The sequence below is a fragment of the Haliaeetus albicilla genome, chromosome 2, assembly GCF_947461875.1.
Source record: "Haliaeetus albicilla chromosome 2, bHalAlb1.1, whole genome shotgun sequence".
NCBI classification, from domain to species: domain Eukaryota; kingdom Metazoa; phylum Chordata; class Aves; order Accipitriformes; family Accipitridae; genus Haliaeetus; species Haliaeetus albicilla.
In genome coordinates, this window is record NC_091484.1 from 3,880,811 (window position 1) to 3,903,651 (window position 22,841).

Consider the following 22,841-nt stretch of genomic DNA (forward strand, 5'->3'; position numbering starts at 1 on the left):
AGATATCCCGAATATGTTAGAAAAGTCCACCTTTTTTAACCTCTACACGCTGTGATGTGTGTTCAGCCCATCACTGCAGCCCCGAGTTCAAGAGTCCAGTAAATCAGCTGTGGATACAAGCCTTATCTTCCCATGCTGGGAGACAGGAAAATAGCCATGCTGGATAAACATCTGTGCTGAATAGCTCACTAATGTTTAGTTCTTAATGTCACAAGGAGGCCCAAGTGCCCTTCTGGCCCTGTTGTAGATGATCTGAAGGACATCTGTAACATCTCAGGCAATCATTTCTCTGTCCCTGTGGTGCCCCTTAGCAGAGCTGTAATATGCAGGAAGCAAGAAAAACCCTCTTATTTCTTGCTATGCTGGCAGGAGAAGTTTATGCCAAAGCAACTAATAATGTCAACCATATGGACAGCCCCAGAATTAACAAAAGGCAAAAGTTTGAACAGTTAACACACAGTAGCAGTAATTATAAACTTAATGGAGCGGGGTACTCAGGCTGCACATAAAAGCCAAAATAGCTTCACTTTGATAAACTTCATAATTAAGTCTATCAACTGCTTCAAGGAACTTTTTAGGTACTCAAAATATCACTAGAGCTGTTCTGCACTGGCACTCCCACCACTGAGGCTATCCAAGCCCATTCAAAGCCATGTGAAAGAAAGATGGATCTCACACCCTGCCTAATGAAAAGCCATCTGGGGCTTCATTTCAAGGGTCCAAGTATTCTGCAAGGGTGTATGGATAAATGCGCCAGAGTAATCAACGCTTGAATGTCACCAATTTACAAAGGAATGAGAAATCATCAAACAATCAGTGACAAAGCTCATTTAAAGGGACTTAGGATCTAATGTGGTACTCACACGGTCCCCTGGAGGCCCATTTGGGCCAGGTGGGCCATCAGTTCCTGTTAAACCCTGTAAAAAAACAAAAAAACCAAGAAAACCTAAGAGTGAAAACAGAGAAATACAGTAAGAGCAGCTATAGGAAGTCCCTGTCACTATCACCAGCACAAATCATCTGGATGCCAATCTCTCAGGAAAGCCTAACCATTTTATTTCTCTCCATAATTAATCACAAAGGAAAGGACCAGAAGCAAATTATCAGTATTGTGCCCTGCACATTTAAGTGTGGATGAACAGCACCAAGTAGTCTTGTTACTGGTGTTTACTGAGTTGCAGCTCAGCTGTGGAAGCTGACTGAATGCTTCCTCTCAGCTGGTGCAGAAGAAAATGGGCTGGCTAAAACTTTACCCCTGCTCAGCTACCATGGCAGTAAGTTGGTAAGCTGGGAAAACTTGACTGTGGGCAGTCACTTGTCCAGGGCTGTAGGGCAAATCCCAGGCCAGTGACCAGCAAGCCTCAGCTAGTAAATGCGACTGGATTTCTGAATTGACGCTCAATGGGTTTGCTCCAGAAATGTCAGCTGCTGCCTGTATTTCTGCAGACTTGCCCAGCGCACCTCTGAAGAACTGCCATGTTTCATTGTAAGAGTGTTGTCCTATCAACTACGCATCTCAAAATTGTTCTTATAGTCCTTAGTTCAATCAAGGGATGCTTTCAACTCTTAAAATTTCTCCATATACGCAAGACATACATGTAGATCCAGGACCTAGTTTGCTTGTCCAGTAGACATAGAGCAAGTTGATGAGAGACTTCAGGAAAACACCCACACCTATGTGAAATATTTAAAAGATCTAAGAGAAGATGACAAAATACTCACATCCACTCCAGGAAGGCCAGGCAACCCAGCTTCACCAGCTGCTCCAGGCTTCCCTGGTGCACCTTTTGGCCCCTAAATCAGATAAACAGGCAATTATTTTTAACATACTAACAAGAGAAACGTGGCGTGTGCTGCTACAGGCTACAAGATGGAAGTTCATTTGTTTATGTGTTAATCTTACACTGTGCAACATGGAAGAATTCCTGCAGAGAGATGAAACTTGCCATGAATCCATATCCAAATCCTAATTAACTAATTTCAGTGCTTTGGCTCAGTTCCACATACAGTTACTCATAAGCTGTTCCTAGCAGAGGGGTAGAAAGGGATGGGGTAAGTAGCCCAAACCAAATTGCTGTGCCACCTGGTACAATTTTGAGCACCCCATGGCAGACTGAGGAGCTGAAGCAGACTCAGACCAATGCTGCAGATCAAGAGGAAAGTGAGCCAGTAAGTCTTAGCTCTTGCAATGTGTCCTTCTCAAAAGGATGAGCAAGTCAATGTCAACCAGAAAATACTCACTGGTGGGCCTGGCAAACCAGGAGGGCCTGGCTCTCCCTAAATGAAAGAGAAAAGATATCAGTGTTAGTGCTGAACCTCTTTCTGTTGACTTTTTGCAACAACGGTGTCCCAACTTTCATAGCACTCAAGTCTCCCTTCATGCCCACTCCAAGATTTACCACGCTCAGTGTTACGAAGCTGATGCTCTAGATCCTGCTACCCCCTAAAGCAAGATGAACTTGGGTGGCCTTTTCCACCTTTACAATGGCAGATTTGGTGAAACCCACATCCTCAGCCTCCCAGAGAGGACCAGTGCTTCTCAGTGGCGCCCAGCACCTCCAACTTTTTCCAGATATACTTAGAAATTGTTTGCACTTGGGCTTGTCTGCAAGTGGGGCAGAGAGGAAGCTGGATGGCCATCGAGGCTTCCAAACATCTTCCTGATGAAACAGAGGGATACAATGATAAGCTTCCAGGTATCCAGGACACAGTATGAAACTGTGGTACTACCAGGACTTGGGGACCATCAGAAAGTGAAGAATGAACAAACTGCCTACAATGATTTTCTTTGTATGACTAAACTTTGACAGGGAAAGCAAATGAACAAAGCCCCCAGCTGATTTCCACCCAACTCAATTGCACAATCTGGATTTAACCCATTTTTTATTAAATATTTCAAAAGTGCTCGTTTTTTCCTATCCTAATGGAAAGCAACTTTTAAGAACAGCATTAAAGGTGTTTGGAAGACAATATTTAAGAAGTCTTTGAATCACTCCTTCTACCTCAGCCAGCTGTAACATCATTCAGGAGCTTGCATAGACCCCAGACAACTAGATATTTGTGTTTTATTGTTAGCCTCCAAAAGAAGCAATCATCTGTGACTAGCAGAAGCTTGACTGGAGCTTGGTTTCCCATCTCATCCCACAGAAAATCACTTTGTGTCCCAGTTTCAGATGTCTGCATGGTACCCTCCCCTCCTGGCTTTAGGGTAAGTGCACTAAATATCGTGAGAGGTTCAGGTATTGTGGGCGAGCAGAGGGGAAGGGGCATGTTGATACCCTGGAAGAAAAAACACCCATATGGAAAAAGGGTAGTTATTAACAGAGCAAGGCTAGAAATAACACCATCCCCACCGTGGGCCTGATAATTAGGCATTAGAAGGCAGTAAGCAAAGTTGAGGAATTTATAGCACGTTTCTATATTTACTGTGTCGGCAACTGTGAAGTCTGTGGGCAAATCTCTCCAGACTGGCTGCCTTGGTTTGCTCAGGCAAGGATTTATGTACTGCACTGGTGACCGATCAATGCACAGACCAGAGGGTCATTGAACACAGGGATCTTTATGCTCCGTCTTGCTGAAGCTGTCCTTTGCCCACAGATTTTCCATAAATAGTTATCATTATCATAGGTGGGGAAGGACCCCTGCCAAGGAAATGAAAGGAGCAGTTCTTTTGCAATGAATGGTTTGAAAAGGCAGCTAGAAATGGCAGTAGAGGTGGTTTACTCCCTCCTCCATCGCTGGAGATTGCCAGCCCCTTGCTTTTTTTCTTGCCTGTGTGATGGTAATCCATACAGCAAGGTCACGGCGTCAGCAAAGGCTGTTTGGGACCATCTGAAACCTTGATCCTGCCATTGTGGACCCCTGCGGGACTCTGCAGGAGCACCTTCAGTCAGCTGAATCAAAAGCCTAATCAGTGTTTATACCCCTAATGCCAGATCACGGGGAATTAGAGGCAAAAGCTGTCAGCAAAAGGAAATGCTCTCCTGGTGCTAAGCGAGAGGGAAGGAAGTTTACTCTTTCTTAGCAAGTCAAGCCAGGAGACGGAAAGTGGGGGAAAAAAAACCTTGATTTTTGAGAAGTGACAATTGCTTATTAGCAATTTGGGGAATTACATCCCCAGAAATAATTCACAGGAACTTGTCACTAATTCTTTTGATCATAACATGCTGCTTCTATTCTTGGGAGGGAGAGATTTTGCTTGTTACTGAGTATAAAACGTGAAGCATGTAAAAGGCTATAATTATAAAATATTTCAGAGGGACTTAATGTTGCAGCTCCCACCGAAAGGCAGGAACGAAAGTAGGAGCTTCTAGAAATTGTGCTTATGGGGTTCATCCAAGGTTTGTTTGGAGATATCCTGAATAATTCAGCTGTATGTTATGCATCGCTCACTGCTCACAGCCAACGGTAAGGGACTGCTGAACACCTCGGCAGCACTCATCCAGCTCAAAGAGCGTTCAGCGACTCTTCCCACACAGCGTTCATCCAATGCCATCTGTGAAGACGACCCAGCTGGAGTGGCTTACAGAGTTCAGGGAACTTGCACAGGTACGGTCCAGAAAAGTTCTGACTGTGCTTTAAAAAGAAGTCTCATCACTAAAGGAAAAAAAAAAATAGAATAATGGTTTCATTCTTTGCAGTGGTAGAACTGACACTACCACTCAGGCTCCACACGATCCTCTCCATGCAGCACCATGAAAATGTAGAGCAGTGCTGGATTTTATATGCCATAATTTTTTAGAAGGTACTGCCAGAAAAACAGTAGCCCTTAAACCGGGAGGCTGTATGACTGTGCTTAACACTAGCCACAGCTCTGAATCTCTTCTCCTATGCAATTCCTTAAAGGACTAAATGTCCTGTTGAGTAGCAGAAACCATCCTGGAGCCTGTCCCTGAACAGCTGGACCACCTCGTATGAACAGGGCACCCGACAACCTATATCCATAGGAGGGATGTAGATCAGGTCTGTTCAAATGAGAGACTATTTCTGCATAGCCAAAACTCCAGCCTCAAGCTAGGACTGCAAGACTCAGCACCTTAAATACTTTACTCAGCTGTTTGATTTATTAGGACTAAGTTCTTCATATTAATTAGATGTTGCTATTTGGTCCTGTCCCACAGGGAGCCTTCCGAAGTTTTTAGCAGTGGATTAAAGGGCGCAGGTTCACGTGACCAACATCTCCCCGGGCTCCTGTTTCCAAGAGCAATCAGAAGTGATGCTGGTACTGTTCCAGAATTAAGGGGTGAAATATCCTGTAGAAAGCAGGAACTGAACGACACAATTACAGGGATTTGTTTCTTTCCGATTGCCTGTATGCAGAAGTTGGTTATGACTTGAAGCCTGAAGGGCTTCGTCCCTCCCAAATTCTTCTTTTTCACTCTGTACAGAAAACACAGCCACTCCTTTCCTGAAGCCCGCTGGCCACACTGATGTCCTGCTGCAGTGACTCCACAGGCTCGCTGCTGTGAACGTGAACACGTGTCCTTTCTCCTCTTCCAGGGTGTCCCCTCAAGCTTTTTATCACATCATGAAAAACAGCGGAGAGAAACCGGCGAGGTACCAGCTCTGAACTTTTCACGCTAAAAAGCCAGAGCGAGATTTTCAATAAACAGCCTCCATTAGTCGAAAGGACACTTTAGAAGAACTAGCTGCAAATCAATGAGGTTCTCTCTTCAGACCAGCCTTACTCACAGAGCCACTATGAAAGCTCACCACTGAAGACAAAAAAGCTCCTTGTTCACCATATACCAGGGAACTCATATATCTTTTTTACCTTCTTATCCAAAAGAAAGTGACCTGCATGGAATGAATAATTTTTCTCAAGGTTGCTTAAAGGCCCAGTTCCAATAAACTTACTGCAGACAAACTTTAAAAGGCCCTGCCCTATTCCATAAGCAGCTTAGAGACAAGTGCTACGCAAACTGAGTATTGAAGCAGGAATCCAGCCTTTTGCATTTGATGTGGTCGTGTTGAAGGTCCATCTGATGCTCTTTTTATCCATTGCCAACCACAGGACACAATTCAGTCCTTATCCAACAGATGCACAGAAGCAAAATTTTTCATTTCTATGGAAACATCAATTAAAAGTAATAGGACAAGTTTTTTTTCTCCTCCAGTACGTCCTGTGGTACATAGTCTTCTACCTCTGCAGGAGGTGTACGTATAAGGAACTGCCTGCTGAAATAAAGGGTGCCCATTTCATTTGCCTCTTGTGCCACTACAGGCAACTCATGTCCGGCAACACACGAGCCAGATTCTGATGTCTCGCATGCCAATGTAAGTTAGGGACAGCCATACTGCTAATGTTGAAATAAAACCAATATAAGTAAGAGCAGTGTCCAGTGCTGCATATTTGAGTTTCCTGGAGCCTCTCTAGAAACATGGATGCTCTGAAGTGTCACATAAACCTCTCTCTGAACTACAGAACGTGCAATGACTCTGGCACATGTCGTACCCATGCACTCAACCTTACCTATTGCATTCCCCTTCCTCCCTAGACACCAAAAGAGAAATACCCTACTTTGCAAACAGGGTCACGAACCCCTGTGCATATACTAGCTTTGTCCTGAACTCTCTCTTGAGAGAGGAGATTGATCCTGCAAAGAGCCTGAGGCCAGCCAGCACCTCCACTCGCGGTTCTGACTCTTGCAGAAGGAGGTCTCTTGCGAGTAGGCTGGTTCTCCAGGTCCATCCGCCTCTGAAGGATGGCCCAAAGGCTGGGTCTCTGGAGAACAAGAGCAGCTTCTCTGCTCAGTTGGCTCTGCCCCTGCTCCACCCCTCGCCCTCCCTCGGCTGAGCCTGCCCTCTGCCGTAAGGCACTCACATCGATGCCATCCTTGCCAGATGGTCCAGGGGGTCCTCGTGGTCCAGGGGGGCCTTGTGGTCCTACTCTCTGAAAAGATTGGGGGAAAGAGAGAGAGAAGAGTTTATTTTTGCATCAGAAAAAACATACGGGCTAAATCAGAAAGCGATGGCTGAGTCCTACAGCTTGTCCCTAAATCTGCACTAACCCTCCATCCCCCAGGGCCCCCCAGCATCCTGGGTGGACTCAGAGGAGCTCAGGAGCGGTGCAAGGCTCTTTGGAAAATGCTTTTGACTGAGCACATCCTCAGGGCTCCCAACTTGTTTAACTGGTGGCTTACACTGGGAATCGGAGCTGGTCACTGGGCAGCAAATGGGTTTTGGTTGTATAGGAAACAGTTCTCACTACCTACAGGCACATTTCATTTGGGGCAGAGGAGGAAATGCAAAGCCCACGGAAAATAGGTGCCAAGTGCTTGGCATTAAAAATCAATTTATAGTCCTGGTCTGATGGGGTGATAGAAGAGCCAGGCAGACACCACTGCAGACAGAAGGAGAAAGGGAAAGTCTCCTCTCTGAGCAGGATACCATTTGAAAATCTGGGATTTTGGAGGAGGTCTGAGGTGGGGGGAAGGAAAGAAAGGTCCAATAAATGACTTCTGTATGGAGAGGGCTCCAGAGAGCAACTTGCTGTAGCTTCAGCGAACAAAGGTTTCATTGTAGAAGCAGCTCTGCTCGCAGCAGATGAGGGCAGCTCTGAATTCCCAAGCCAGACTGCAAAAATTCCTCACTAACACAATGAAAAACCTCACTGAGGAGTTACTTCCCCAGGCAATAATATTAACACCGTACAGGGAAGTTTAATATAGCTTCACATCTGAAGTAAACATGGGTTAAATATGGTACAAGTGTAAAATTTGAAAATTGATTGAGGGAAGGAATGAGAAATTCTGATTCAGATGAAGACCCGTATCAGGAGATCAGTCTCATTGGCAACCATTACTTGATTGTAAAAGAAAACCGTTTCTCTCACATCAACAGATCAACAGGTCTCCCCTTTCCCAAGGCTTTCTCTCTTGTAACTGCAGTCCTGAATGGGAAGACAATACTTTTATGGAAAGGATAACGCAGCAGTTTCTACACAGGAGGATACGATCTAAAAGCCTACCTACACAGGTACAAAATCAGATGCGCTTGTCAGGCACTCTCTGTATAACAGCACAAGCAACACACACGTTTTTAATAAACTTTAGACTCTTAACAACTTGCCTATTGCCACATTTCATCCTGCAGGTAGAACACACGCAGATCACTATCTTTTTCCCTTACGGACTTTTTTCTCGAGCACAAGACATAAATGAGGCTTCTTACCTGAGCTGGGGTTGTGGCTAATAGCTGACATAGGAAGAGAAGCCCAAGAGCAGAGAATCCAGCCATGGTGCCCAGGCTCTGCCTCTCTTCGTTCCTCCTGGGCAGCTAAACCCTTTCTCCTCCGGGGTCCAGCAGATCCCTCCTCCTCCTCCTGGGTCTCAGCTTACAAACCAGAGACTCCTCGCCTCCAGATAAACCTGCGGCTCCAGCTGGAGGGGCAGAGCTCAGGAGCACAGGCAACGAGGGGCTGAGCTGGGAGGAGAGAGGAGGTTTGGGAAGGAGGTGGGAGAAGGAGGGGGAGCAGCAGTCAGTCGGGAAGAGAAGCTCTCATTCATGACCCGCCGGGTAGCCCCAGCCTTGAGCAAACAGGGAGGGAGCCTGAGGAAGGGCCAGACTTGCAGACACACCGCAGGAGCAAAATTCGGCTGCTCCAGCCGGAGATACAAAGATGTTCCTTAGGTCTCATCCAGGCCGTTTCTCAGAGCCCATCACCACCTCAGTGCTGGACAGATAAAAAGCAACACAGAGCGAGAGTTATTCAGTGCCTGAGGCTACTTAACTTCACTGGAGAAATTAATATACCTGTAACGAGTGCAAGATGCACTACAGAGAAATGCACTTACTGCTTTGTGAGATGGTTTAACAACTCTGGAAGTGTATTCACATCTGGGTTGTTTTTTGGGGATTTTTATTTTTTTTTTTCAGGGAGATCTAAAGAATGCCAACTGATTTCTTGAGAAAGAGATGAATCTTGACCAGAGAACAGATGATCGTGGACAGATACAAGGAGGAAGAAAAAAGGAGAAACATTCCCACAGACACAAAAAAAAAAAAAAAAAAAAAAAAGGAAGAATTGCCTTTGAAATATTTGCAAGGAATGAACAGGATGACAGTTCCCAGCTAGGTGATCCCAAATGGCAATATATTCAGGAAGAAACATCATCTGCAAATAGCTTCATGCTTCCCTTTATCGATTAAAGACAACTTCATCGAAAGCAGGGCTTGGAAGCAGAGAGGAACAGTGGCAAGATTCATCAGGAATGAAATAACACAGCTCATTACGTTAGCAAGAGGAGAGCAGAAGTGGAAAAGCAAAGCTTAAAAAATGAAATACTAGGTTTCAGTTTGGCATCCTTACACCAGGAGGTTTATATGAGCACACAGTGCGTGCCTGTCCAGCTCCCCAGCAGCCAGTACTGCACCAACCTTGAACAGAGGGATAAAGGGCTCAAAGATTTACTAAGTTCCCACAAGATTTTGTGGAACAGGCAGCTGGGGACAGAAAGGGAGCATGTGTCTGTATGCCTTCGGATGGCTTCAAAGTAAACCGAATGCTTTATTAGACACCACAAACCCTGCAGGAGGAGAGCGGCGCAGTCGCAGGAACTGCTTTGCACAGAGCTTTTACCTCTCTCCTTCACACTGAGGCCAGCCGATGGCAAGAGAGAAGGCAAAGCAGATCCAAATTCCTCAGCCACACATGGCTCATAGCAATCCAGGGTTTGGAGGGCTGCTGCAAGCTGAGGAAGAGCCCTGCGAGTATTCAGCTTGAAGCCCACCCTGCAGAACAAGAGGAGGACCGCTCCTCCTCTCCTTCCACAGCCCCAGGCAGAGGGAGCACAGCTGAAGGGATGCAGCGACTTACAGAAGTCATCACCACAAAGACAACCCTGCGTCCTGAAGGAAAAGGCCCACAAGACTAAAGCCCCCATACGCAGGCCAGGCAGCTGCCCTGCTGCCTGCTGCTCGAAAGCAAAGCCCTTGTTCGCCCTACAAAGCATCACAACACACGCTTGGGAGGACGGCGGCACAGAGCCGAGACAGGACATACCGAAACATTTCGGAGTACATCATTAAACAAGCAGCATGTGTGTGTGGGGGGGTGTCTCTTCCCCACAAACATTCACTGGCCACGTTTTACAGCGGTGGAGGAAGGCTTGATCGTCATCTCCACATGGAAAAAGCAGCAGGTTTATCTCAAGGTTCCTCTGCTTGGGAACGCTGGACAGCCCCGTGCACCCGCTCGTTGGAGGTGCCCAAGCAACAGCAGATGGCAACAGGGTGTGGTGGTGGTGGGGCAGATCTACCGTCATGTCCTGCCCTCAAAGATGAAAAAAAACCCCATAAGTGGAAACTGGTATGCATTAAAGTCATGCTTTAATAGGTGACATTAATATAACAGACTCTGTGATACAGCTCTGAGTGCTGGAAAACATCGTGTGAACTCACTGCAAACACCTACAGCCAAAACGCTAAACCTGATCATGATAGGGAATGGTTTGGTTTGAGCACTCCAGACTAGAGCTCACAGTGAAATTCCATTAAACACAAAAATCACAGATCACCGTAACAAGATTTATGATCTATGCCCCAGCTGAGCACATATTCACAATGAAAACTTCTTAAATAAAAAAATTACTATAAATCTGTACAAAAGCCACAATTAACAATTTCTTATGAATCTTCTATGAAAGAATTTTCACTCAACATCTTCAAGTATTTATATCTGTACTTAAGTGTATTCTTATTGGCTATTTAACTCCACTTGTTCATAAGGGAAAAAAAAAGTATTTTAAAAACATTAAAGCCTTTTTCCAGCACATGTGTGACCACAAACATTAGATGTTAAGCTTGCAGACTTTTATTCCCACACACATGTATGTGGCATGCTGGATCAGGACCTACAGTCCAGGAAGGCAAGTCACTGATCAAATTCCTTGAAAGATGAAGCTTCTTAAAAGCTGGAGCAAAGAGAGGAAAAACATTAACGTTGCAGAGGCTACTGCATCTGCTCTCTGGCAAGGCGGGCAAGCCTCTAGCCATCTCCCACACAAAACAGAGAGCACCTAAAAACCCCCAAACCAAAACAAACAATCTGAGCAAACAGCAAGTTCAGACCTTCTGGCTGTTGGAAACGGTTTCCTCTGCTTCATGAAACAGGTCCTCTGTTGTAAATCTCTAGGAGCGAAAGTGCTAAATTGTTTAAAGCTCCTTCAGACTCAGTTGAATACTGTGTAAGTCAAGCAGAATAGCTAACAGGGAGGTCAGGAACATTAAGGCAGACAAATAGCTGGCAAGGTCTGAAAGTAAATTCTTGAGGGCTGTAAATAAACGAACCAGACAAGCGTACCTCCTCCAATTAAAGTTTCAATTAACTGCCCCACAAAGCCCAGTGGTTTCCAGACATGCTGCACTCGAATGTGCCCTCACTGTCTGACATGCTGATCATTAATGATAAAACAATCCTGCCCTAACTAGGAAGTCGCTTAAATCTGACACATCTAACTTCATGCAATGGGCCTGCAGAAAACATAGCCCCACAGGCCACTGCAAATTAACAGCAAAGTCTGAAAAAATGCAACGACAAATATTTGTTCTATTTTGGCAGTTGAGGAAGGCAAGCATTTGAACCAGTAGTGGACCTAAATATCTGTGGAAGACTATCAAGGGTCTGGAAGTGGTGGAAAAACCTGGGGAAGAAGAGCTTTAGACAGCTTTATGCAAAGTCTGAAGGTATATCTCTTAGAAACCAAGAGACGATTCACATCCTTAACAACTCCAACAAGCACTACAAAGCAATTTCTGTGGGGGATAAAGGGAACAAATTACTCAGTACCTTGCACCCTAGAGAACAGCAGCTTTCAGGCAAACAGCACCTTTGCCAGGAATAAGTCTGCTGGGAAGGTACAGCCTTTCAAAACAGCAAATAGAAGTTACATGGTAATAGAAAGGCATGGCAAATTAGGTCATGCTGTCTTACATTAAAAATCATGTATTTAATAAATACTTGACTATTTCAAACAAGAAAACAGATCAGTTTTCCTCTTCTCTTTAAGAAGGGACATACCATAATCAAAGCAAAGTGCAAAAATCCCTGTTGCTCCAAGACAGTCCTGAACATTAGATAAAAAACAGGAACAGGACACAGCCTGTCTGAGATGACTAACTTAGTTTTCCTCTTTAGGGTAACCAAGGGCTGGGTCTCAGTGAAGTTACTACAGATGATTAAAAAAGTGTGGAAGAATGAAAGTCCAACAGGGGCTAGCCTGGATCAGCCCAAAGGAAGTTTCTTCTTCCGTATACTTCTGCTATCAAAATCACCAAAGCTGGCTCCTAGCAGTTAGGGCAGCGTCATCTCCACTTGCCTGAGTGCTTGCCGTGCTGGTCTCATTCTGCTGCTACCTGCTCTTTATCAGGTTCTGCCGCATGCTCAGAGCTTTCAGGTTTTTGTGTTACGACCTCAGCGCTGTCTTCTTCAGGACAAACGGATGCCATGCTCTGCTCAAGACTCTCTGGAACTTGTTTCTTGCCTGTGACTTCTGCTTGCCCTTTTTCACTTGCGTTTTCTGCCTTTTTATGCTGTTCTACCCCATCCACCTCACTTTTGCCTGCCAGGACCGTGCTGTTGCAGTGGTACTGATGACTCCTTGCTGTGACTTGATCTTTACTCGACTCCAAGCCATCACTTATTGGAGAAGTCCAGCCAGTCTTGGGGAACCTGGAACCCACCGGGGGTCTCACAGCCCCACCATTTGCATCACTACCACCCTTCTCAGTTGTCACTTCCACAGTTGCGTTGCTCTCACTGACGTTCTCTTTTTCAGCCTCGGCATTTGCAACAGATGGATTTAACTTGGCACTAGAGACAGAGGGCCCGATGTTCACGTTTATGTTCAGGTTTATGGCCAAGTTGAACGTTCTGGTTCTCGATGTTCTTTTATCAACTTTCCTCCGTTTTACAGCTGCATCAGCAGTCTCCAGCACTGTTGAGCCTTTGGTGCCTGCATTGCCTTCTTTCAGTGTTTCCTGCTCCTCTTCTGTTTGCAAGAGCGGAACTGAGGAGGGGATTTCTGCATCAATTGCACATTCTCCCAGATTACGGGAAATGTTTTCAATATCAGTAGGGCTTTTCAATGGTCCACTCTTTTTAGCGTCTGCCATATTTGCATCCAGTTTTCTCTTCTTGCTCTCCTTTGTGCAGTCATTCTCTGCTGTACCCTGCACTTCTTCAGCCTCACTGTTTAAATCCTTCTGCTCCTGCTGTGTAAATGAAGCCTCTTTCTCCTCTTCACCATCTCCTCCTTTCAAAACACATTCACTTATCTTCTCTTTTACATCTTCATCATTCACTTTAGGCTGTGAGTCTGCAGCATCTCCAGCGTTCTGTTCTTCCTCTAGAGACTGGTTCTCATCCTTTTCCACAGAATCATCAGATTTTTCACCAGGGGTTTCCTGTTTATCTTCAGCCTTTTGGTGCAGCTGTGACTTGGCAGATCGGGGTCTGTACTTCAAGAGTTTGTCATGCGGCCCCCACACAAAGCTGCCTCGAGGCTTGAAGTGCTGCCAAGCGTAGTGGACTAGTTCTCTTCTCTTCCATTTGCTTCTGATGGTGAACAGGAAGTAATCCAAGGCACTTCTCTTGACATTTGGTAATGTCTCCTTAACAAGAGTTTCTGTTAGGAAAAACTTTACCAAGTGCACTTGATAGTGTTCATATCCCATCTCCCCCAGGCACTTCAGGATGCGAGTAATCCGCAAATTGTTGTGGCTGAACCTGAACAAAACAGATAAGCAAAGTTGCTAAGTGGAATTCTTACTAGTCACTATGAACCTCCGGGATATCTGCAAAATGTTTTGTGCATTGTTGACTGTGATCTATTAAAAGACTGACAATGCAGATGGGAGTATAGGTGGGCTTACTTTTAAAGCACCTATTGCTGCTATTTGCCTTCAGCAGTACTTTCCTAGCCCTTCTTGGACTGCTAGGATTAATCATCTCAACTGCTCAGAAAGATTCTGGCTTGCTGCATCACCCACCAGTAGATAACAGCCATCATATTGGGTCAGACACACAAGTCCATGCAGCCCTATACCCTGTCCCTGACAGCGACCCTGCAGGGTAAGCCCATAGAAAAGTATAAGAATACAGGCATGTAAGGATGCTCCTAGAAATTCATGACTTAAGGACTTAAGCTAGATACAGATTTATTTATTTATTAATACTTGACAGTCTTCAAGTTGGTTTTCTTTTGTGAGTATGCACAGGCCTTTTGGATCCCTTGTTAACATCATTAGGAGTACTAGAATATTAAGGGTCATCACTATCTCTATGATAAGACCTGCAATAATATAAAAACATTACCATCAGTTTGCAGAGAACTTTTCAACCAAGGATTCAAAGCATTTTACATGTGTTAAGGCAGCTTTATAAACAATCAGGGAAGCATATGGAAACACTCTTATTTTGTACGTTAACAGAATACTACAAAGGCAATTTGGCTACTTGTGAAAATGTTTCAGTGATTCCTGCTTAAAATATGGTTTTAAACACAAGCTCTGCTACAGCAAATATTAACATCACCAAGTCTGTATTTCATAATTCAGGAGACCAACATGAAGAATGCCTACCGTTAACAGCTGCACTGCATACAAAAGAAAACCAGTCTCAGCTGGTTTACTTATCATACTTGTCACTTGTTAAAGTCACAGAGTGTGATGACCTACAGTCAGAGGCTGAGCCAAGTTAAAAATACTGTAGCTAGCTAACTTTATCAACAAAAGCCTCCATTCCTCAAGGGCTGAGGATTTTCTCAACTTTCACTTTTTTTTCTTCTCAAAGAAGTGCCTGACTTTAATAAATGACCAGCAGTATAAGCAGAGACTCACCGGTTCAAGTTTTGAAATCGTTCAGCCCAATTCTCTGCTCTCTTAAGTTCTCCGGTTTCCTCATTGACCAGAAGGATTCCATAAAATCTCAGCATGAGCTGATAAGCACGTATAAACCTTTGCATAACTTCCTTGGACTTCCTAAAGGCCTGAAAACAAGAAAGACCAATGAGTACAAGGTGCAACTCCCTAATTACCTGCACCAGTTTAAGTGGCACCTGAACTATAAACAAGGCTTGATTATATCACTAAGCATTTCATTTGCTGGTGTAGCTACTGGCAGACGCAAGACAGATAAATGCTTAACAGTGCTTGAGTGAGCTCTATTCACACTAGGGTTCCAAGCAAGCAATGTAAAAAACCCTAGTCTTCAAATATAAGGCATTTAGGGAAAATCCTAACATCGTTCAGACCTCAAAAAACCAGAAAAAAAGAAAGAAGACAAAAGCTTTCAATACCTGGATTTCTTGACACGTGAGTGGTTTGGCACGCCAATTCATCCCATGTTCACGTAAAGGGAATAGCCTGAAGGGAAAGAAATTTTCAGCCCAGGTGAGCAAAGACGACATCCGACCCAGGGTACCCATTTTGTTAAAACCAAAGATTCCAAAAATTGTGGTATCACAGTTATCTCTTGGAGACCTCACATCCTCACGGACACTGTATGACAAATAAATCCTTCCCATAAAAGCACTGTCTACACCAATGATTACAACGTACTTTGTTTATCTGGATCTTTCTCATTGCCCTAACACTTTGCTCTGCAGTATGCTGTAAGACCAAGCATGACTGAGATCTATTGCCACGGCTGCACTGGAAACCCACGTCTTCAGGATTTCCACTGCATTGTTTCCAGAAGAATATAACTCAATAAAAACAAAGTGGACAGAGATTTCACTCAAGAGTAATTATGGGCCTTTTGGGAAGCTGAATTCAAGAATACAGATACAGCTGACTCTTTTAAGAGGCACAACTAAAGAAGATAGGCAATATATTCATGCAGACAGTTTACCACTGTATGTAAGAATGGTTTTCTTCCAGAACTTCATAGTTGTCCCACCAAGATTCAAGCAGAGTTTCAATATGCAAACCTGAAAAGAAAAGGAAGAAGTCAGGCAAGAAGAAATGACACCAAATAAAAATTAAATTAGCCAGTCACCCAAGGCAGCTCATTATCCAGAGCCAGGTGTTGGCATACAGGCATTAGCTTCTCTAACTAGACAACCATCCTGGTAAGCCAGAAAAAACCCTTAGTTTTCTACCACCAAACAGAAAATTAAGGAACATACAGCAGGAACAAGGACATTTTAAAATGGAAATTCTTGGTGGTTTTTTTTGTTTGTTTGGGGTTTTTTTTGTGTTGGTAGCATGTGTGTTTGTTTGGTTTGATTTTTTTAATAATTGTCCCACATGGATCAAGCTAGTCTTTCACCAATTCAAGCAGCTGCAGCACAGTTGCATCAAATAGTCATCAAACAAGGTACTCACCGTGGGGCAAAAAACGAATCTCATTTTTATAAAAGCTTAAGTTCCACATCTCTTCTTCCTCCTTATTTTCTGATTCTATCCGACCCTGGAGATGAGAACAAGAAATCAACAAGCAGCAATCTCTTAAAAGGCAGTATTCACTTCAACACTTCTCCTTGCTTTCCCTCATGTTTCCTAAACATTTCAAGCTAAATCCTTGAAATGTGTTTTGGGAAGTAACAGCTTGTTTCTGATGCGCCCACATGCACATCATCCTTTCCCCCTCACAAACAAATCCTCTAAAGGTTCTGAGCCTGTCAATGTAAAGACAAAAGGGTGCCCTCAAATCTAGAAAGCTTTCCTAAACTTAGTATGCAAATGAGGAAGAGCCACATGAGCATGTGCATCATCATTTAATCCATACCGGGTAATGATGTCTGTATCTCTGCAAGTCTTTTGCTGCATTCCAGTTGCGTCTGCCTGAGAACTAGAGAAAAGAGACAGATCAGAGATCCAGAATAAAGTTGCCTTCTGCCACCGAAAAAAAAAAAATTCCACTGGCCGAATTCATCATCCCTCACACATGTTCCCCTGCCCTCCACTCTGCACTCCCAGCACCCCCAAAACCAGCCAGTTTGTTACTGCAGTTGTTTTTCTGCATTCCTTAAGACAACTTTGGACTAAGAGAGGTTCACACCATCTCCTTTAACCAAAACATTTCTTTTTCTTTCTAGTCTTATTAATCAAGTTCTTCACGTTTTATGCGTATCTTTTATCCCAGTCAGGTTTTCCTACAGAAATGGTCAGAACTAGCTGGAAATCCCGAATAGTAAAATGTCATTTTCTTCCTTAACTCAAAGGTTTTAAAACAAGACAAACTAAGTCCTGCCTGTCTGTCTCTCTCAGTTACTATATACCCTAGTCAAGACAGAGATCAGACTTTAAAATTGTTGAATTTAAGATGCAGAAATACCCCTTAAATTCAAGATTCTCATTCCCTGTAGACATTATTGAAATAAAGTTTTCTTCATCTCTGCTTTCTGCTCAAGAGCAGCCTTGCTGATTTAGCATCATGCTGATCTACACAATGGACAATAATAAAGCCACATGGTCACATTAGATATTTGTTTTATTGGACTTCCATTCCAATCATCATCTTCACTATTGCTCATCTTTCCAAGTAACCAAACTTTATGCCAAGCCTACCTGAAAACCCCTCTGAGACAGTGGTGACAAATTTGATCTTTGCTCCTACAAATAAAAGGCATACAGTTGAAACACTTTGAAACCAAACTTCACTAATAAAATAAAAAAAATATGCAAAGTGAGAATACCCACAGCAGTGACTCACATGATCCCTATTAGTTGCTAAGTGACAGATTTACCTAGTTACAGCTGAATTCACTGATTTTATTCATAATTCAAATTGCTATAGAGAAAAACCTGTGGTGCAACGTCCACCTGACAATTAGGTGACAGGTTCTTCTCGCTACACAGATGTGCTAGATTCATTCCAAATGTAGCATTTAGACAGAAATTACAAAAAACAACTTCATTTCTTCCTCTGAACTTCATGGAAATAAAAGTTGAAAGTATGACAATTTAAAATGCATTTTAACTGAATTATATGCATAGATACTTTTATTAATAGTGGATTACTTCAATGGTAAGAGATTTTGTTACACTTCACAAGCAACTCAGGTTTAATCTTGCTGAGTGCTGAACCATCTTGTCCCAAACCATGAGAGCGCTTAAAAGTGTTCTGTCAAGGCAGAACCACCAAAATTATGACAACTGCTCATGAGTAAAAGGACCCACCCAATGCGAAGCACAGTGCAGTTAAGAGCATCCAACGGCAGCTCACAGCAAGAGCAGGATCTTTGTGAAACAGAGATAAGATGGGCGGACTCTTGCAAAGTAAGCATTTTAAGAAACTTAGAAGAAAGAAGCAGCAAATGCTCTCCCGAGTTATTTAACTTCATTTGATAGTTCCTAACCTCATTTGCCCAAAGAAAAATAAAAGCAAACCCACTTTCTAGTGAAGCCAGATCAGTGGTTCCTTAATTATTAAGGCAGGAACTGGAGCAGATTTTTTAACACCTTGTTGTAATGAAGTCATCCATTCAGCAGCCCTGCTGATTGTTAAAAAATATGAAGCATGCACAGCATTTGGGAGATCAAAGCTTTATCCACAGAGGGGGGTCAACAATGCAGAAGTTTTCAAAATTACATTTTAAATATACATTTACACACTATGATTCTCCCATACTTTGGTGACAGGAATTAAATAAAGCTCAAATTGGTTTTTAAATGTAGTAACTTGTGATGACCTAAAGTAATGCTCGTCTACATTGCAACATAGACCAAAATAGGTGGCAGAACTTCCCACAGCCACATGGCCCATACAGGATTAGAAGTCCAAGTGCTGGTGTCTATCCCCAGAATCTACCCAGACTGCAGAAATACACACAACTATTAAAAAAAAAACCACAACAAAACCAACACAACTTTGCTACACAGCTAACATTTGGAAAAAAAGTAAGTGGCTGCAAACACAAGACTAAGAAATATGTTCAGCCAGAATAGATCAGTATTATTCTTTTGTTCAAGACATAAGCACAGACTGGGATTTAACACTTTGAAATTCATCGATCCTTTTGACTATAACTTTGGAACTACAAGGATGAAATTCTGATACATGTAGAATTAATGAAAATTTTATTTCCAATTACAGAAGAATCAATTTCCAGATATTCTTTACACTTAAGGTTCTAAAATAACATCCTTTAACACACTCAGGTGCGACAGGCTAACAGTAGACTGGCTCCAATTTTGAAAAAGAACTGGTTTGCTGCAGAGTCAGTGCAGATACAGACAGATCCACCATGCCATGGTGCAAGGTGCTGTAAGGCTTGTCTAGAAATAAACTAGATGCAGGAGAAAGGCACTCTGGAGCACAACATTAAAGAGAACAAGATGGGGAAGTAAAGAGAGCAAAACTCAGCCCTCCCTGCAAGCAGGTGTTGTTCCTGGGTCTCTATAAACTCCTATTTAAGCCACAGAAACCTTTCTTTCAAGGTTAGAAAGACAAACTGAGCTGCAAGACTGAAACTCACATGCATAAATCAAACCCTCTTATTTCTCACAACACTGATAGGCAATCTAAGTGGGCTTCTCCCTCCAAACCTGCAACACATCAATCAGAATGTGCATTGCTTTGCGAAGAGCATGAGTAAAGCAGAGAACAAAGCTAGAAGAGGGTAACACAAACAATATTTGGCTGAAAACTGAAAACCAGCTGTGACCAAAAGGGATGAAGGAACTTTGTGAACAAGACACAGGAATGAGAAAAACCACAGAATCCTACAAGAGTGATTGAAACCTTTTTGTTGATGAAGAGTTAGAAGGCAGAACTACAGGGCTTGTTCTTAAAACATGGCTCTAAGCAGCGGAACATGAACCCCATGCATTACAGCAGACTAAGAGGTAACCTTTTTAAAATGAGCACAAACCCCAAGATTTTCAACACTCGCTCTTAAAAGCTAAAAGCACCGAAATGCAAAAGAGCTGAAAAGACAACTGCAGGAATTTCAAACCGCGAATATGGAGTATTTGCGGAGATACAAGTGAAACGCAAAGATAAAAGTAGAATTTTTAGTTGGTTTTGAAAATGCATAGTGAAAATAATAATAAAAAAACTCTAACCTCAGTATTGAATAAAAACATTAGCAGCTTCTGCCATAAAGTATACCATCTAGGCTGAGGGGAGAAGAATGAGAATTAGTGTACATAGGCAGAAGTAGCAACTAGTTTTGGAAACTGATTCATGCCTTTGGCAGGTTGTAAGGCATAAATGGATAGCAGAAGATTTACTGTTTCTTCTTGTATTCATTCTCACTGCCCTCAAAAATTCTTCAGGCACTGTCAGACAGAGGTGACTACATGTTCATCACTGAAGGAAGAACTCCTCTTTAAAGATGCAGGACAATACTCCAGGGGCCACAAGTCTCAGGGACAACATACTCCTTTGCCAGGCAAGGTTCAAAAAGTCCACTCACTGGACTGAAAAAACGGTCGTTGCTTTTACAGTTGTCACAATCCAGAAGTTGCTCTAAGAAAAAAAAAATAATCTGAAGAACAAACACATACAAAAAGAACAATCTGAATGCTCTGGAGGCATTAAAACTTGTGAACAAAACCAGAACTCCAGCCACGTACAGAAGAAAATTGACAGTGTGCCCTCAAACAATGCAAAACGTTTTAAAAGAAATCCCTGCCTCTTCCTTTAAGTATTACAGCTATTCCACCTAAAATACCCATGACCTTTCACAGACCTACCTGCACAGCTAAAGCCTAACAACATTCCCTACAGTAAACTCCATGGAAATGCAGAGACATGCATGGGCATATCCATCTGCTGTATTTCAACTTTGATTTTGTTTGCAAAGTATAGAGTGTGTATTTTTGTGGGACGTCATGAGTGTTTGGAACACTATGTTGCACAGAATTTTTTTTTAAAGGGGGGTTATTTTAATATCTTAATGCTTATAAAAACCCTTAAAGCTTACTATTAAACTCCTTTAAAAGTATATTAATTAGAGAGCTTTATCTGCCTATTTACATTCTAAGAATATGGATGAGTTGCCGAAATGAAACTCAAGTGAAGGATTAGTTTCCCTTTCCTCAAAATGGGAGGAGTTAAATAAGAACTGTAGTGTGTTTTGACTGACCCAGTAAATACTGAAAAAGAGAGACACAGTTTTGTGTTTGCCAAAGCAATGCTGTAGAAGAAATTACTGATACTCAATGTCAAACTCAAAAGCAGTGATGCTAAAGATAGGAACCTCAGATAAGACTAACAAGCTCCTTTTATTTCAAATCAACATCATTTTAAGGCACCAGACACAAATGTCCACATTTCGCAGCACTACCTCACTCATTGTAACTGCACACACACCTGCAGTTTTTAGAACATCAGCGGGTATTTTTTTGTTTTCAGAGTTGCTCTAAATACGCTCCCTAGAAAAAAAAAACATGTCTAAAAGAAGTAAAAAGTTACAGCTCATTTTGAAAAGTGAGCAGATGTTATGTGACGGCTTTCTATCGATGGCATGAAAGAGCATACAAAAGGCCACCGTACAAAGATGAGGATACTAATAAAAAACTTAAAAGCAAGGAGTTGCTGAAGAACATCAACGTCATAACATCAAATCCAGTGGCCACCAGGATGCAGTGAACAGGCAGGTGCCACACAGAAAACAGAACTTGTAGTTATGGGATCAAGTATCCAGACTACAGGGAATGGTGGAGAAAAAACCCATTAAAGCCCATCTCATGGCAGTCTAATGGAACTTAAGGGGTCATAAAGTCACAGCACACCTCTGCCTTCGCCACCCCCAGAGCTCATTTCTGAGCGTCGTCTCTTCTCCTTCGAGATGTGCTTCATCAGGACGAGGACAAAATTACATGCTAGCGATCGCTGCCAGGACAAAACCCCTTCGGCTTCTTGTAAGTATTTTAAGCCGCTCCAGTTCCCGGCAGTAAATTAGGATACCGGAGAGACGAGGCCCAAATACACTGACGGCATACAAAGCGGGTGGCCTGGGAAGATCCACGCGTGCACATCAGCCGCAGACGCCAAAGCGTCCGAAATCAACCCGAGGGCGACGCTAACTCCCAGGGCACCGACCCGAACGGCAACCGCCGAACTGCGGGGAAGGACGCCGGGCGCGGAGCCGGAGCCGGCTGAGGAGCTCGGGGCTGGCAGGGAAGGGGCTTCCTCCCCCCCGGCCCACCTCGGAGGCTCTGCTCTGTGCCCCCCGCATCCCCCTCCCCGGCACCCACCTGGGCCTGCCGGCAGCCCTGCACCCAGCTGGGCACCGGCTGCTCCTCCGGCTCCTCCCCGGCTGCCGCCTCCGCTCCCTCCGGCTCGCCTTCATCATCATCATCATCGCTGCCGCCATCCTCCTCCTCCTCCTCCCAGGTGGAGTCGTACCTCCAGAAGCAAGCCTCGTCCTCCGCCTCGTCCTCCTCCGCCCTGAAGCCGAGCCAGGCCGCCATGGGGAGCGAAAGGGAAACCGAAAGGGGCGGCGGGGCACAAAGCCCGACCACGTGGGGGGGGGGGGGGGGGGGAAGTGGGGAGGGAAGGAAGAGCGCGCACGCCCCGCCCCTTTCCTGCGGCGCCGCGCCCCATTGGCCGTCGCCCGGCTCTTTGCCGCGCGGTCCCTGCGCCCGCCCGCTGCTTTCCCTCTGCCCCTTCACTCACGCAGCCGGGCGCCGCGGAGGGCTGCAGGGATTCTTCCTTCCCTTCGGCGTGACCACCTAAAGGGGGGAAAAAAAAAAAAAAAAAAGAGGGAAACATAATTCTGCTCTTTTCCATCCACCCCGGCGCTGGGAGGCTATGCCTCCCCCCTCCCCGAGCGCAGAAATTGATCGGAAGCAAGATACTGGAGGTAAGGGGAGCTTTCCTCTTTCCTTCAGAGCAAAGAATTCAGCAAGAGTTGTGTATTTAACCTCTTCGCACGTTAAAAACGTGC

General features: G+C 44.0%; 2 protein-coding genes across 6 annotated transcripts in view; both read right to left on the bottom strand.

Moving 5' to 3' along the window:
- COL9A3 (collagen type IX alpha 3 chain) overlaps positions 1–8,761 on the bottom strand; it is a 39,668-nt gene extending 30,907 nt beyond the window's left edge. Inside the window, exons 1-5 of the mRNA XM_069803627.1 lie at positions 8,173–8,761; positions 6,824–6,892; positions 2,242–2,277; positions 1,723–1,794; positions 864–917 (exon numbers count right to left, since the gene is read on the bottom strand). Of these exons, the coding sequence (XP_069659728.1) occupies positions 864–917; positions 1,723–1,794; positions 2,242–2,277; positions 6,824–6,892; positions 8,173–8,238 (297 nt within the window). The 5' untranslated portion in view covers positions 8,239–8,761. The remainder of the gene's footprint in view (positions 1–863; positions 918–1,722; positions 1,795–2,241; positions 2,278–6,823; positions 6,893–8,172) is intronic.
- Positions 8,762–10,312: 1,551 nt separating this feature from the next.
- OGFR (opioid growth factor receptor) lies at positions 10,313–22,513 on the bottom strand. 5 transcript variants are annotated; one of them, XM_069803677.1, is made up of 9 exons: positions 22,150–22,425; positions 20,011–20,064; positions 17,512–17,556; positions 16,730–16,792; positions 16,327–16,411; positions 15,851–15,929; positions 15,297–15,363; positions 14,839–14,987; positions 10,313–13,726 (listed from the first exon to the last, which is right to left on the bottom strand). In XM_069803677.1, exons 1-9 carry the CDS (start codon positions 22,363–22,365, stop codon positions 12,340–12,342), a joined length of 2,145 nt encoding a protein of 714 aa, XP_069659778.1. In that variant the 5' UTR covers positions 22,366–22,425; the 3' UTR covers positions 10,313–12,339. The 5 variants fall into 5 exon arrangements, with proteins under 5 accessions (XP_069659778.1, XP_069659762.1, XP_069659789.1 ...); XM_069803661.1 differs by lacking the exon at positions 20,011–20,064 and having other exon boundaries at positions 22,301–22,513; XM_069803688.1 differs by lacking the exon at positions 20,011–20,064 and having other exon boundaries at positions 22,150–22,424.
- Positions 22,514–22,841: the final 328 nt, after the last annotated feature.

Coding starts and splice junctions, on each gene's coding strand:
- OGFR (XM_069803677.1), bottom strand. CDS start 22,365: ATGGCGGCCTGGCTCGGCTTCAGGGCGGAGGAGGACGAGGCGGAGGAC. Junction 20,065..22,149: donor AGGGCTGCCGGCAGGCCCAG/GTGGGTGCCGGG, acceptor TTCTCCCCTCAG/CCTAGATGGTATACTTTATG. Junction 17,557..20,010: donor TGTTTTTATTCAATACTGAG/GTTAGAGTTTTT, acceptor TTTTATTTGTAG/GAGCAAAGATCAAATTTGTC.